At 32.6% G+C, this 13,460-nt stretch overlaps 1 protein-coding gene across 1 annotated transcript in view; it reads right to left on the bottom strand.

Moving 5' to 3' along the window:
* Positions 1-998: 998 nt before the first annotated feature.
* LOC142975777 (junctional adhesion molecule 2A-like) overlaps positions 999-13,460 on the bottom strand; it is a 140,903-nt gene continuing 128,441 nt past the window's right edge. Inside the window, exon 7 of the mRNA XM_076118845.1 lies at positions 999-1,510. Within this exon, the coding sequence (XP_075974960.1) occupies positions 1,428-1,510 (83 nt within the window). The 3' untranslated portion in view covers positions 999-1,427. The remainder of the gene's footprint in view (positions 1,511-13,460) is intronic.

The raw sequence follows: 13,460 nt of genomic DNA, 5'->3' as shown, positions 1-13,460 counted from the left end.
ACCCCATTAAAATCCTTGAAAATCTCATGCACTCGTAGTTCATTCCGCAATCGACGAGTAGCCGCTATCAAGGCTATTTAGGAAGACCTACAACTGTTTTATAAAGTACCCGCTGTCACGCAAACGCTGTGACGAATACTTACACAACTCTGCTGTAGCTAAATTAAACTATTACTGCCCATAGTCGGGCAAGAGTTTTTTTTGTTCTTTTTAAAAGGCAACTCCCGCACTAAGAATGATTATTGAGTCGCGGGGACTTTAACAAACATACAAACAAAATGCAATCAGACCCGAAACAATTATTTGTGGATCGCACAAATAATTGGTCCGTGTGGGAATCGAACCCACGAGCTGCCGAGGCAATGGTAACGGCGTGGTGACCTAAACCACTGCGCCACGGAGGCAGTCAGTTATAAATGTAAGGCGCTGAGCCTATTTTTATGTTATTTCCATTATGTTGTTGTGTTTTCTGTCTTCTAAATAGTAATTTTAAGTTCGTGTTTAGTTTTTGCATACTTAAAATATGTTGTGTTTCATTAATATTTCCAAAACTTATGTACACGAGCTATACTAAACTTTATATTTAGTAAAACAAGGTATAATACAGCCACGGGCGTTTAAAACTACTTGTATAACTTTAATATTTTTGGTCGTAACTGTACAAAGACTAATAATAACTCATCTTAATACTCGAATTTCGAACGCCTTCAACAAATTTCCAACAATTTTGACAGGCTGTCAAAATTTTATTCTTTCACTTTACTTTTTATGGCATCGCAAAATGTCTTCATTAACAGCCAGCGCAGTCTGTATAATAATCCTTTTTTGTCTCTTACTTTTTTCATTGTTGCGCACATCAATTTAGTCGCCGGTCCCAAATTACAGTGAAAGCGATTTTGCGAGCTTTTATTATTTCAAAAAGGTTCTTAAGTGGGTTATAATTATGTAGGGTGTACTGAATTTTACTCAGAACGACTTGTTGATTACAAAACAACATATTATTAAAATATTTAACACAATTGCCATACTTTATTCATATTATTTGAGCGCATATTTACATATATACATACCTAAGTATATACACAAATGTTCGTGCCAGGTCCATATAACATTTTAAATAGTAAAGGAATATAAAGCAAACTATGAAGAATTAATATTATTTGAAACAGAAATTACTCAGTTTTGTAATAGCTAGTTTGAGTATATGAAAGCATTTAACTAATTACTGGGAAAATAAGTAAATTAGAATCATTATTTCGTGTATTCCATTTAATGAAATACATAAATTCGGCTTGGCACAACTACAAGGTATCAACAGTGAAAATATAATGAAGATTTTTTCAGTCATAGAAACAGGATGTCTTTCTATTCGTTCGTTGGAACATAGGCGATTATAAATTGTTACTAACTAATGAATAAACAAGGAATTATCTTATAATGTTTGGAAGAAGGTATGCTAATAAAATTATTATTTTCAATGTAGTTCCGCTTCCCAGTGTTGTGCAGCCACCTGTGGAAGAAAAAATATTGTTAGATTGTGATCGTAGTTCTTAACTATTTTAGACGTTCCAATTCGTATATTAAGTTTATCTCAAATATGATAAATTATAACGTTATTCTTTAAAAAGTCTAAATTCTTAACAATAAATATATTTTCAGAAAGAACAATTGACGATTTTTTTTCTTATGTTGAAGTTAAAGAAATTAAAAGTTTAATACAGTGTAACATTCTGTTGGTAGAAACGATCTTCTACTTTATTTTTATTTCAATTACCTAAAAAACTTACTTAAAACCTAAATTTAAATTTAAGCCTAAATTCATCACTAAACAATCAAAGTAGATACACAAAACATTATTATTATTTTGATCGCAAGAAGATTACAACTAAAATTGTTAGTCCCTCCATTATAAACGCAAACAAAACCCTGATTTTCAGTTATTGTTCTAGTAGTAAAACAAAGGCATTATCCACTTGTAATTTATATTTTTGAACAAAAACAAGCTCTTACGAGACCACAATCAGATTAGGCGAAAATAAGTCGCATAAGTTTTGTGCTAGACGTTCACAAATAAATGAATAAGATTTTCGAAAATCGCTGCAATTTGCTATTCAAGATAGTTTCTATAATTATCAAAAAAATATTCCAATTTTCATTTCATATTTGTTTCATTAGGACATTACAAACATAATGATATTTAAAGAGTAAGAGTTCATATTATACATATAGCAAAAGATCTAAAAATCATTATAAAAGTCGATATTGGGTCGCGGGGTCTTTTACAAACATAAAAACAACGGACACAAAGTACAACCAGACCCAAAACTTGTATTTGTGGATCGCACAATTATTGGTTACGTGTGGAATCCAACCCACGACCACTCGACGCACGGTTAGTGGCGTGGCAACCACCGTGACCGCTATACCACCGAGCCGTTGAATGTAATTATGTTTTTTAAAGTAAAAATCTAAAAATGTCAACAAACAATAAAAAATTCAAAGCATTACACCACCATCAGAAAGCCACAGAACACAACAGCCCAACTTTATCGAACATGTTTTCCATACTAAAAAATGTAAAAACTACTAGACTTTTATGAGCACCATAATAGCCAATAGCCATAACCATTGACTCCACCAAAACACGTGTACCCTTATCATAACATTTCCATAACCGTATTTCACTTAAGCCAGTACAGACTTAGAACAAATTTCCCCAAGGAGAAATAGAAAATTTACAAAGAAGAGTTTTAAGTTGAAAAGCTTTACTTAACCCTTTACGGCTTACTCCTAACCTAGTTTAGTAATCCTACATGCATGCTAAGTCTCGGTTAAGGAATAAACAAACTGAAATATTTAGAAATATATATGTTCATATGTAATTTCTAGTCAGTTAATGATATGCAAGCTTTGTTAAGTCCAAAAAAGCGAAAAAAAAACCTTATAAACACGTTAAAATATGACCAATTTTCCTGGTATTTTTTTATTGTTGAGAGAAACACTAGAAGCTATGAATAAATTAAGAATAACCTAACCGTATTTTCTATTTTTCCTGGAAGCGCAGTCAACTCTATTAAAAAGTACATAAAAAGCACAGAGACATAAAAAATAACAACGTTTCTGAAACAAAATACAATTATGATATTCTAACAAGGGTGAATGATCCCTTCGTACAATCAACGCAAATTTTATTCAATAACTAGCGGACCTGACAGACGTTGTCCTGTCTACACGTCTTTAATTTGTAAATATTAATTAACAAAACATTGTCCAGCGGACAAAATTGTGAATGTAAACCATTCTCAGATCCCCTTGAACACACAAAAAAAAAATCATCAGAATCGGTCCAGTCGTTTAAGAGAAGTTCAGTGACATACACACTTACAGAAGAATTATATATATAAAGATAACAAACTAACATGTGAAAGTATACGTCACTATAGACAGTCACTATGACAATAGACATTCTCCCGTTCAAATATTCATGAACATTTTGATCGATACGGACGATTGACGAATTTGGGAAAGGATTTAATGGTTAAGCTATTAAACCCCAATTTGTCTGCCATAATTGACCCGCGGACTAAATAATATATCAACGTTTTCGTTGTTTTGGCTAAGTTTGAATAATCGATTCATTTGTGGATTGATTAGTATCTGAATGCTATGGAAAGCTAAGCTATTCTCTATAACTTATTTACATAATAAGAACAATTAGTGAGATGATTAAAGTCAATAGTTATGACAGTTCACCTAAAGATTTATTGCGATAAGTCTTGCTACAAAATTGCACGTATATATTCGCAGGATCAGATAGTTCTTGGTTACTTAGAAACAGCAAACAATCGTCTACATAGTTGATCTAAAAGTATACCCCTTTTTGCAAGATATACAAACATCTACGTTACGTTTCCTCTTGAGAAAAATAATTTAGGGTTCCCATTTCCAATACCAGCAAAGCCTACAAAAGGTTGTTACAAAACATTCAATTTCATGTCTCGACAAGCAAAAAAATATTTTAATTATGAACACAAATAAACGCAGCCTTATTTAGTTTTTCCCTTTGCAGTAAACCTTTTAATCTCTTTTTGCTATTCGCAGTGTTGCGATACAGAATTACGAGTGTAAACTCACATTTCTTTTGTTTTAGCCACATGTTTTTCTGCCACTTATCTCGGTTTCAATTCTAAGCTCAGCTTTAGTTTTATTTTTTGCTCTGGGGTGAAATGAGAATAGTTTTTCTGTTTCCGTGGAGAGTGAAAGGAAAATAAAATTAATATGTTACTCAGTTGAATAGTGAAACGACCCTTTGCGTGGCTCGTTAGTTAATGTAGAGTAAAAAGAGTAAATCAAAAGAATAATAACAATGATAATAAATATACACGACTTGAACTGAAAATGAAATTGAAACTTTTTCATGTAAATAGTGAAAATGTTTTACAAATACCAAATGTTGCTGATACACACACAATTTTAGCATAAAGTGATTCTTTGTAAAATTATTTAGAATCTGAACCGTAGGAAACAGTATAGATAGATACAAAATCCACAGCTAGGTACATCTGTAGACTACAGACTGTAGTGCATTCTCTAAAGCCAATTTTATCGAGTATTTGACATTTAAAATATGCTGCTGCAATAAAATCTGTAGGCTCATATCAGATTTTCATATACAATTTGTCGATAGCTAGCCGGTTGCCGGTAGGTGATAGTAGAAGTAAATCTCTTGTCTGTTAACAATACAATAAAACCATATCCTAAAGGTAGCAATTAAATAAAATACGAAGAATTTCCTCAATAAATATATATTGCGTCAATCTTGTAACATAACAGCAAGGGAAATAATTAACGAAGACGAATTCCCTAATGGTAATATAATCACAAAGGTGTATAAGATGATATTACATTACGCTGCTAACGAGACAGTGAACACTCGCCATGATTATAATGAGTAAGCTAGAATATACCAACATTATTAGAGTATATTTAATACACGAACAAGCAGGTTTAAGCCGCTGCAAAATATGATGACAAAACGTGACAAACAACTTCTTATGTGAGAAAACTAAAATAATAACTAATTAAATAATAAATATTTGGTTACCCAATTGCTCATTGGGTACGTATATGAATAAAAGCGTTGTCTTAACGGCTTCCACTAGCTCTTAATTCAAAAAGTATACATAATATGTTTGTGACGTCGACGTCAAAAGTTTTCAGGGTATATTTTCAGTGGTTGACAAAAAGTGTCATTAAAAATAATGTACCATACATTAAGCTTCATTGTTAAAATTTCTCATGAAATTGTCCGTCTGAATAACGACATAATATTTTAAAATGAAGCCATTCTTATTTTACAAACCAACAGATTTTCAATTATGAAAAAGCATTAAATAAATTTTAAATTTGTTTAAAGAGAGCATTTTATAATTTTATTCTGCCAGTCATTTAACGAACTTTTAAAAACTCTAAAATGTAATTTTCTTATAGAAAACAGAGATGTCAGACATCTTTTCATTCTTTTTACTGTAATAGTAAAAACGTTTCAAAAGGATTAATTTATTTCAAACTATGCGATCAGATTGTACGAAAATAGATTCTTATTCTCATTATAAAATAATATTCCAAGGTTATTTCTGTCATCGCGGACCTTTCTTATTAAAAGCTTGAATCAGCAAAATTACAAACGTATTGTCAGCGAAATTAATCACAAGACTCGAAATGATTTTACAGAAAATTAATTAAACGCTTAATTGAGATGTTGGCTGCAGGTACCTCAAAGATACATTGAAAAAACTAGATGTAATGAAGCCAGCTGATGCTGTTCACCTCTCAAATGATTGGAAAAGTAATTGGAATTGGAACTTTACTTATTTGATCAAGTGAAAACCTGTATTTTGTACTTCTGCTACCGAAACATGTGAATCTAGTAAAACGATGCTTCAGTTGGTCTTAAAATATGAAATGACTCACAGTTCAGGTGTGCTTACAATAAAAAGCAAAAGTGAGAAAGAGTAATATCCTTTATAGAAAGTCTCCTGTCATACATTATCTCACAACTCCATCATAAAACATCATAATAGTCAGAAAAAGTGCAAAATACATTTTACGAAAGGAAATATTTTGACATTTCAATTAGGAGCATCGACGTCAACGGACGGCGTTCAACTAACGATGAAATCTTTGTATATTTTATCGATGATAATTTAAAATCTGACGCTCGCGTCGTAAATAAGCAGCAGCACGGTGAACAGTAAAAAATATAAAAACGCGACTCCCGTTTATGTCTCTTTTCGATCAAATTAAAATGTTATTGGAACGCTGTTGTCGTCTACAGGTATATTTTTTCAATAATAATTTTTGCTGCATTTTTGCATCGGGCATTCCATTTTATTCAATATTTTACTGGCTATTTCAGCATATACACGTCGCAAAAGTTCAGGCTAAAACATTTGGGTACACATATTTTTTAAAATATTATTATTGCATACACAATACACACATCACTCAAAATACTAAATTCCCACTCAATCATACCCAAATTTATCCTAATCATTGAATGAAGACCTCAAATATGAATGACTAGCTGTCCCGCGCAACTTCGCTTGCGCCACATAAGAGAGAATGCGTCAAAATTTTCCCCGTTTTTGTAACATTTTTTACTGGTACTCTGCTCTGATGATTTATAGCCTATAACCTTCCTCGATAAATAGGCTATCTGACACTGAACGATTTTTTTAAATCGGACCAGTAATTTCTGAGATTAGCGCGTTCAAACAAACAAACTCTTCAGCTTTATAATATTAGTATAGATATGATATTGAATTATCTAGTTACCCGTAGCAAAATGTCAACACTGTTTATTATAACCAAATGTTGCCTTTGCCCAACAAATTGGGGTTCTAAAATCGGAATTTCGATCCTCAAGAATTTGCTATAACCCTCAACTATCCAGGGGCATCTTTACCACAAATCGAAAGATTAATTAAACGACATCAAAATTTGGATGTGGTATTCAGTATCATTTAGTTGCCTTTAACGAGCCTTGAGGTCTCGAGGTAGTAGTTTGTAGACTTAATTGTAAGAAATCAACTTTATACGTTTACGTTTTCTAGCTACGTGAAATTAAAGGGCAAGATTTAGTTACTTTTAGTCGATATAGTTAACTAACTTTATGGTTTCAAACGTATAAGACTGTTCATAGCCAACTTTGCATGATACATATCAGCTAGCTTAATTTACTAATCTGTTGTTGGTCTTAAATGTATTCATCTGCTTGTTCTTTTTGTTTTGAAATAGACCCTAAAAAATAAATAATTACCTGTACTGTTATATTGAATTAACAAATAGTTTCAACTAGTGTGGATTTTACATTTGAAATCTGAGATTAATTCAGATACTAATGAATAAATCATGACAATAGAATCACACGTACATTACTCCTAGGTCTCAACCAAAACATCTTCACTCTAAGTCCACCGCCGCCGCCGTTGAAATAACAACCATAATTTCAACCCCAATTCAAACCCCAACTTCGGTACACAAAGCTTTATTGATAGGCATAACTAATTAATTCAAAGTGGGTATTACTTAGAGCCTGCGAAGATATTTAGGTAATGAGAATATGTAGTTCTCGACAGTTCCCAGACACATTAAACGTAATGCCATTACCAAACCATGAAGCAATTACGTTTGAAATGCGGAACACGCTGTATCATGTACTAATGTTTAAACTTTCATAGATGAAGAAGCTGCTGAGTGCTTGATGACACGACACACACATTCAATTAATTATAGCAGCAGTTTTTGCAATTAAGGCGTCTAATGGACCGATTATTTGTTTAGAGTACCTACCTAATTCGATGTATATAAAGTATTTGTGTAACTGTCTTCTAGATATTAATATTATAAGACTATAAATCGGTACTATTAGATATCTAAGTTTGTATCACTATCAATCAGTCTTAAAACTGTATAATACGGTATGAGAGAAACAGATAAAACACAGTGCGACTGTTTTCGATCTTTTAAAGATGAAAATTAAACTCTTGATGAAACCTACAAGATGGAAAAAAACTTTCATCAAAATATGTTTACCGCAGAAAAGGCGACTGTTACTGTTATATTCTAAGAAATAGTGGGAAGCCTTAGTGGACAATAGCGGGAATGAATAATAACATACAAGTAATATCCTGCAGTATAATTGAATATAAATACTACCTACGACATACAGTCTAGACTGAAAAAATATCTAGGTTACATTTCACCCACAAATGGATATTCTCGGAACCGTACAAAAGTGTACCACTTTATAACTGAAATCAAACAAATTACACGTGTATAGAAAACGAATAACATTTATAACAAAAAATACGACCAATAAAATAGACATTATCATTTTTTTCTTTGGGAATGGAAATTTTCTAAAGGTCACTGTGTGCTAATATTCACAAAACTTGGGTACCTAGTAAGGATTGGCGTGATGGATTACAATCAATACCTATTTCAATAGGTTTTGTTTCATCCTTTTGAGAACCATTTTTGGTAATAAAACACGTATATTTTGTAAATCAATAATGATCTCGCATAGATTATAATGGTCTATCTTTTGTCAACATTCTTTCTCGCGATTAACTCTACACTAGACGGTCTCCGTGGCGCAATGGTTAATGTGGTCGCTACGCCACTACCATTTGCGTCGCGTTCGATTCCCACACGGGACAATTGTTCTGGTTGTACGTTGTTGTGTTTGTATGTTTGTCAAAGTCCCCGCAACACAAGAGATTTGAAAGAAAAAGAGTTTCGACCTTTACGTATATGATTTCCATTTTGATTAACGCAATTGCTTACCACTTTCAATAAATCATATTAGTTTGGCAATGAAGTACCTAGCTAACAAGAATGTGCTTTAGAGCTTCTAGCATATTCCTAAGGAACAACATTTGTACTTCTTAACTCTCTAGAATTAAATGCAGTAAACGCTATAGTACAATAGTTAATAACATAATGACGTCAGACTCCGGCGTATAGATATCGTGGTATCAAATGCATATTATATTTTTCTTCGTTTTCCGATAAGTACATATAATTATTATAATAACGTTTGTTTGTTGTTAAGTTTGCTTTTTATTATACTCGACTATAAATATGAAACATAATAATCAGTGTTTCTACCATATTTTCCACTTGCGATATGAAGACTTTATTTTTACTTTTTAAAACGATGCATTAACATTTTAAAACATGCTTGTATTATCGCAACGTTATTTGCGTTTGCCCTGATATAATATTTTGTAATTTCATTCTCTAGGAAGGGAAATGTTCCTGTGTTTTCAGTCCGCCATTGCTGTTTTTAGTTTTCCTTATTTCTCCCTACATATTGACTTTATTTTCAACAACGTATTTCGCAAATGAACATTATGTTTGGCTTTGCTTATTATTTTCATTTTCTATTTTTGTCTTTATCTTTTTTTAACAGTTTCGTTCAGTATCTTGTTATTATTAATACTTGATTATTATATTTTGTTAAATTTTGCTTGGGGTATTTCACAAAGGCTAAGCAATCTCTTTTGGTAAAGCGTTATCAAAAGGCAATTACTAATGAGTAGTAACACAAAAAAAACGTATATAAAAGCACTTTGATTCTTTCGAAATTGAAACTTTAATTAACTTTCAATCACACAATTTTATTCCCACTTTTATTAATCATTAAATTGTAACACATTATAAATTATCATATATATGATACCTACCTATCGTACATACATATATAGTTAATTTGACATTTAAAATGACTTTGCAAAATTAGTTCTTACGGCGCCCGCTAAAGGCGCTGATCTGATTTCCATACAATTTTTTCGATTGCCGATAGTAGTAAGGAATCGCCTAAAACCTCATAGAAACGCTTTCACCATCGTTTTTCACAAGTTTTATTTATACCGAACGTCCATTTACCTTCAAACGCATAATCTCTATTCGTCGATTTAAATCAGTGCTCCCAAACTATACTATCTGAAACTACAAAACAGTTGCGTGTTAGGGAAATGCACGCTCACCGCGCAGCGTAATCGCCGGGTTACCGAAGGCTACCGAAGGTTTTACAACTGGGAAGGAACAAAGTTTGCTCGGTTAACTTGCTCGTACGAATACTTGCATAACGATGTACATGTAGACTAACTTTCATTGTACAGCTTTTCTTTTACTTTCTTTTGTATTTTAAAAGCTAATTTTAAGGTTTTGTATTCTCTGGTCACAATATCGATTCGGCTGCTACGGCACTTTTTTATTTAGGATTGTACCAAGTGACGTTCTTTGGTCTCTGCCTACCCCTCTAAAAACATACGCCTCGTTCACATAAATATGTAAATGATTAGTTTTTTTTTTCAATTTGAATTTTATAAAACTTTTAACACGGTATCAAGGTACAGTGGCTAAAATGTACCTTCATATAGCTGATTAATTCAAAAATAATAACAACTAACGAATACGCATAATGAAAACGCAGCTTTAGTGTAACACTGTAACTTTCCGTTGCTAACCACAATTCAACCTTCTATCGTAAAATACATAAAACACAAATATCTAGATTTACTCAAACTACTTACAAACAAATTTCACGAAATCAAATATTGATATAATTAAAAATATATGTATATTGATTGCTATCCATATAGTAACTCCTTTAACTTCGTTATTCAAATCAAAATGTAAACATACCACAAGTTTGTGTAAACTAATGAAGTTGTATATCAAATTGCTTTTGTGTAAAGTGTCGTAAATTACTGAATGTGTGATGCGCGCTTCTTAGAATACCACGGTTTTGTGCTTTTGAATATATATATATGTACTAGAGGCCGCCCGCGACTTCGTCCTGGAAATCCTTCCCGTGTAAATTCCGATCCTTCGGGAACTCCGGGATAAAAAGTAACCTATGTGTAATTCTGGGTCTTCGGCTACCTAAATACCAAATTTCATCGTAATCGCTTCAGTAGTATTTGCGTGAAAGAGTAACAAACATCCATACATACATAAAATCTCACAAACTTTCGCATGTATAATATTAGTTGGATGTACAATGTACATATATATTTGTATACATTGGTGATGGCTCAGAACACTCAACTCAAGTTCCTAGAATTACTCTACTATCACAAAATTGAGACGCATTGAACCAAACTATGATAATTATTCTGTTGTCATAATATTATCAAAATACAAATTTCTACTAACTAACATACCTGGAACTTAATTGGCTCATGTTAATTTGTAGGAAATGTCTTTTGAAATATTAGTTATGATGGTTTCTGAATAATTGGTTGGTAAAATTGGTTGATGTATTGCATCGAAAGCTTTTCGAAATAATTGCAAATAAATTATCGATTGAAACTACTTAGCGAAAATGTTGTACATTACAAATTTTGTTAAATTTAAATGAAGTAGTGAACTCTATAATAACTAACTTTATTTAAAACACAATTGCAAATCAAGATTCCAAATCAAGAGACAAGGATCGAGAAAGTAAAGTACTGGGACTTGAATGGAGTAAAATTCCTCAAGAACATTTTTACCTATACGTAAAAGGATTAATGTTGTAAGCGTGTGACTTGCATACATATTACAATATTACCGCCCACGTTCAGCCCCGATCACGTTAATATTTTAACCTTTAATACTTCAGGGTTTACCGACGACATTTTAATCGAATTACAACGGCCCTGGACACCGGACTTATCCTTGTTTAATGGATATTATCATTTTTATCATACGATTAAAACTACTACGTCTTAATTAACGTCTTCCAACAGCTGCTCCAAGATCCATATCATCTCTAATTCCACTTATTACTTCTCATGTCTAACCCTCATTAATATTTCCAAGATATTTTCTGCGACGAGGATAATCCCGAGCAATAATATCTACATGCGGCGCTGGTTTATTATGAAAATAAGGCTCGATAGAAACCACATTAGCATTCGTAGTTTGTACAAACGAACACATCGTGACCTGCAAATGGAAAGAGATTTTCGCTTTCCACTTGATACTAACATATGTGGCAAAAACTACACAATCTTGCACGATTTTTTGTCTTTCTCGTGTTTATTTTATGCAGATTGAATATTGAATTTTTGATGGCATTCTTTATGAAAACATTTTCGTTGTTTGTTTTAGAAGATTGGTGTACCCACGCGAGTTTAAAAGTCGAATAATAAATGTTAATTTAAAATCGTAAAAGAAAAATAAATGGCTGTCATTTCTTTGCAAAAATGTTCTTCTTTCAAATCGCACTTTAACAATACCTGCCAGGATTTAAGAGCGTAAGCTGGGAAGAAAAGGAAAAAATATCGAACATATAAATCCAATCTCCGTATCACCCGTATAGTCGGCATTCCTTTCATACAAAACGTTACGTTACCTCGTCCTTCCGCGTATAATGGAATCTGATATTTCAAGATGCAGTGTGCACGACAAAGATTTTATACGGGCGGCGTGGGTCAACGGGGCGCTATCAAAGGACGTCTGAGTGTACACTTCACACGTCTTTTGTACCGTCACGATACGATAGAGGTGTCATTACTCCCACATCGAATGCAGGCTCATATTTCCAGTAATTGAAACACAAGGGACGACAGGTGGACCTTTTATAAAGTATAACGAAGATTGCAGTGGGTGTTTCACGTGAAAGAGTGCTTTGTTGTGGTTCTTGTTGAGATCTGGATCGTTTTCAGATAATATTTTACAATATAGTCCATTCAGAAAAAAATCTATTCTTTAAGATCATCTTTTGTTGATCCACCCTTGCTTTTTACTTGACCTATGCATAATTACAATGGTCAGTTGTAGGCGTTTTAATAAACTATCTTGGATAAGGTCTTCTTTACCTTTAATTTGGAAGTTTAGACATCCCGATTCATTAAAACCAGAAGAGTCCTAATTCTACTACTATTCAGGCATTATGAGACCTTTCAATTCTTTTATGTACCACCATTTTGAAAGCTAAAGATTTATTTTATTCCTTTTTTTTCTCCGTGGTCGCTATATCTACATTAATTACCGACTATTGTATGTATACCATCAAAACCGTTCTAGAACAAAATAAAAACAAATCCTATGTAAGTACCTCTTCGTTATACTATTACTTACATCATATTGTACCTATCATAGGAACTTACTTTGTATTATTTTGTCAACTCAATACATTCCCAGAAGGCTAGGCACGTGTTTCATCTTAGAGTTTGTCAGTCAGGATTACGGTCAGAGTCCACTTTTACGAACTAACATCGAATTTTTCAGATAAAAACATAGGTTTTAGTATGTAGTCTACTTAGGTTTTTCCGTACTGAAAAAGTACTGCTATATTTCTTGACGGTTCTTGGGTTTTTTTTTATTTCTTTAGCCTGGTTGATTGTCCCACTGCTGGGCAAAAATCTGCCTCATCTATACTTATATTCTGTAGAGAGGTC

This window comes from Anticarsia gemmatalis, chromosome 9, assembly GCF_050436995.1.
Source record: "Anticarsia gemmatalis isolate Benzon Research Colony breed Stoneville strain chromosome 9, ilAntGemm2 primary, whole genome shotgun sequence".
Classification (NCBI taxonomy): domain Eukaryota; kingdom Metazoa; phylum Arthropoda; class Insecta; order Lepidoptera; family Erebidae; genus Anticarsia; species Anticarsia gemmatalis.
This window is presented reverse-complemented; position numbering and strand designations above follow the sequence as displayed.